The 2,850-nt window shown below is 32.4% G+C and overlaps 1 protein-coding gene across 1 annotated transcript in view; it reads left to right on the forward strand.

Annotated features, from left to right (window-relative positions):
• The first annotated feature begins 1,549 nt into the window (after positions 1-1,549).
• LOC119568496 overlaps positions 1,550-2,850 on the forward strand; it is a 2,051-nt gene continuing 750 nt past the window's right edge. The window contains exon 1 of the mRNA XM_037917033.1: positions 1,550-2,850. This exon is cut by the window's right edge and continues 750 nt beyond it. Coding sequence (XP_037772961.1) covers positions 1,733-2,776 — 1,044 coding nt within the window. The 5' untranslated portion in view covers positions 1,550-1,732 and the 3' untranslated portion in view covers positions 2,777-2,850.

Here is a 2,850-nt window from a genome sequence, read left to right on the forward strand (position 1 = left end):
GGATTCAACTTACGCGAACGGCAACAAAGCCAAAGCCTCGTCTCCTTCAACATCAAGAAAAGGATTCACGCGGTAACCACGAAAGTGAAAAGACGTGATCAACTCGAACAGTGTTCCACTGAACTTCCCAAGAAACCAAAATGGATAACATACATTTTGATCCAGGGGAAGACTGATATTCAAAAAGAACAAGACAAAGAAACAACACAAAAATGGAAAAGGAAAAAGAATTCGGAAAACGAAGAAGAAACAATTCCAAAACTCTCGCGAAATGAAAATGAACAACATTCAAAGTTCCCGCCGAGAGCCGACGGTTTTCACCGAACTGAAGAACAACAGACATCATCAGTTGAGATTACCACTGAAATGCAAGTCGAACTCCCACAAAATGTAATACTAATACAGTTAAATGGGATTTTACATACCTCAAACTTTAATAATCTAGTCAATCTAACAGACGCCATAAATTCATCAGAATTTCAAAAGTACATAAAAGAAAACACCTTACGAGTTCTCGGAACAGGCAAAGCAATGAGGTTTGAGGTATATGACCTAACAAAAATAAGACCACAGCATGAAATTAAAAAACTAGGAAATTGGGAAGTTATATGTAAAGAGCCAGCTTCCAGCAAAAACACAGGTTGTTCCTACGGAACTATATTCCCCTAGAAACAGACCTGAGTATAGACATCATAAAAACAAAATCAGAACATTAGGGGGACAAAATTCAAATATTACTGAAGTAATAAGAATAAAAAAGAAAAACAAAGAAATAAACAGTAAAGATAAATGGATAGAAACAAAATCCTTAGGGATAACCTTTCAATGGAAACTCCCAGAAAGAGTTGTCATAGGGCATATCTCTCACCAAGTTCAGCAATATACATTCCCAATTCCCAAGTGCTATAACTGTCAAAGATATGGACATGGCACCATAACATGTAAAAATAGACAAAGCTGCAGTAAATGTAGCGGTTTCAATCACACATACAAAGATTGCACAAATGAACCATACTGTTTTTACTGCTAGGAAAATCACTCTCCAATAGACACAAATTGTAATTTTCATAAAATTGCACAAGACATAAATAAAAACAACACTACACCAAATAACCCAGAAGTGAAAAAACAGCTTCAAAAGTTAAAACCACTAACAGATGAAGGTCAGAATCAAAATAAAAATGACACTCTTGTAGAAACATCAAGAAACAACAATTTACAAGTAGAGAACTACTCACAAATCACAAACAAAACACAACTTGACCTACAAAACACAAGACAGACATATGCACATACACTAAACCAAGAACAAAGCCTAACTCTTGGACAGAGGACCCCCACAAAACAAAAAAGACAAAAAGATAACAAAGAAACAACACCAAACATAACAGAAGAAAAAACACCAAACATAACAGAAGAAAAAAACACAAGAAAACAAACTAACCCCCAAAAAAGAAACAAAGTTTTGAAAGGACACACACGGAAGACAACACAACAGAACAATCACCAAAAACATGGTCCTTACCAACACCAATACAAAACACAAAGACAAACAAAACTAATAATAACAATAAGGAAAGTGACTTCTCTTGGGTTTCCTTAGGTAAGGAATTATACAAAACAATTACAAATACAATTAATGATATAAATGAAGGAAAGTCCTTAATATCAATCATATCAGAAATGCTGCTAAACATTGGACCTTTAATAAAAACACCGATAGAATACATTAATGAATAACATAATATCATGGAATGCAAGATCAATAATAAACAAAGAAACAGAAATAAACTACTTAATATACAAAGAAAACCCAGATATAATAGCAATATGTGAAACATGGTTAAAGGATAAAGATAAATTCATGATCCCAAATTATGATATAATAAGAAAGGATAGGGCAAATCAGATTGGTGGAGGTTTAGCATTTTGTATAAAAAACTCAATTCAATATAAAGACATTAAATTAAATGACAGCCAAGAACAAAAACTTGAAGTACAAGCCATTAAAGTACCTTTCAACAACAAATGGCTAAATGTAATATTAATGTATAACCCATGTAAAAATATTACAAAAGAAGAAATAGAGCACTATTCTAACCAAATAGACGAACCAAAACTTATAATGGGAGACCTAAAAGCTCATCACCCACTTTGGGAATTAAATTTAAATCCAAAGCTCAGTAACAAAACAGGGAAAACCCTTTTTGATTTTCTAGCAAGTAATGTAGAAATATTACCTACACCACCAGGCCAAACAACAAGATTCGATCCAGTTACAGGCAAAACATCAACAATAGATTTAATAATTGGTTCTCAAACACTAAGTCACTTTGAAATAATATCAGGCCAACATTTGAACAGTGACCATTTACCAATAATAATAAAAATTGATGATAATCAAAGTCCTCTTAAAAATAAAGAAAAGGAATGGCATTATACAAAAGAAGGATGGACTAAATACCAAAAAGAACTATTCAAGTTAAAGATTGAAGACACAAAAGCTCTCCCAATAATAGCAAGGCAAATAATAACACAAACAATTAAGGAATATAACCAGAGAACAGACAAAAGAAGTCTAGTTTATAGAATGATGGAAACATGCAAGGAATTAAAAATCTTAATAAAGACAAATTCTATATCAAGTATAGCACAAATACCACCTTGGTACGTATTCACCAAAATACACAAACTAATTTTATGCATAATCTTTCTAAAGACACGCCGGAAAAATAATAAAAAATCAATTTTACATGATAGAGAACACAATGTATAAAAATTACAATAGAATATTCACAGATGGTTCCAAAATAGAAGCAGTCAATTCTACAGCAGCAGCAATTTACATTA

The sequence above is a fragment of the Penaeus monodon genome, chromosome 44 (assembly GCF_015228065.2).
Source record: "Penaeus monodon isolate SGIC_2016 chromosome 44, NSTDA_Pmon_1, whole genome shotgun sequence".
Lineage (NCBI taxonomy): Eukaryota > Metazoa > Arthropoda > Malacostraca > Decapoda > Penaeidae > Penaeus > Penaeus monodon.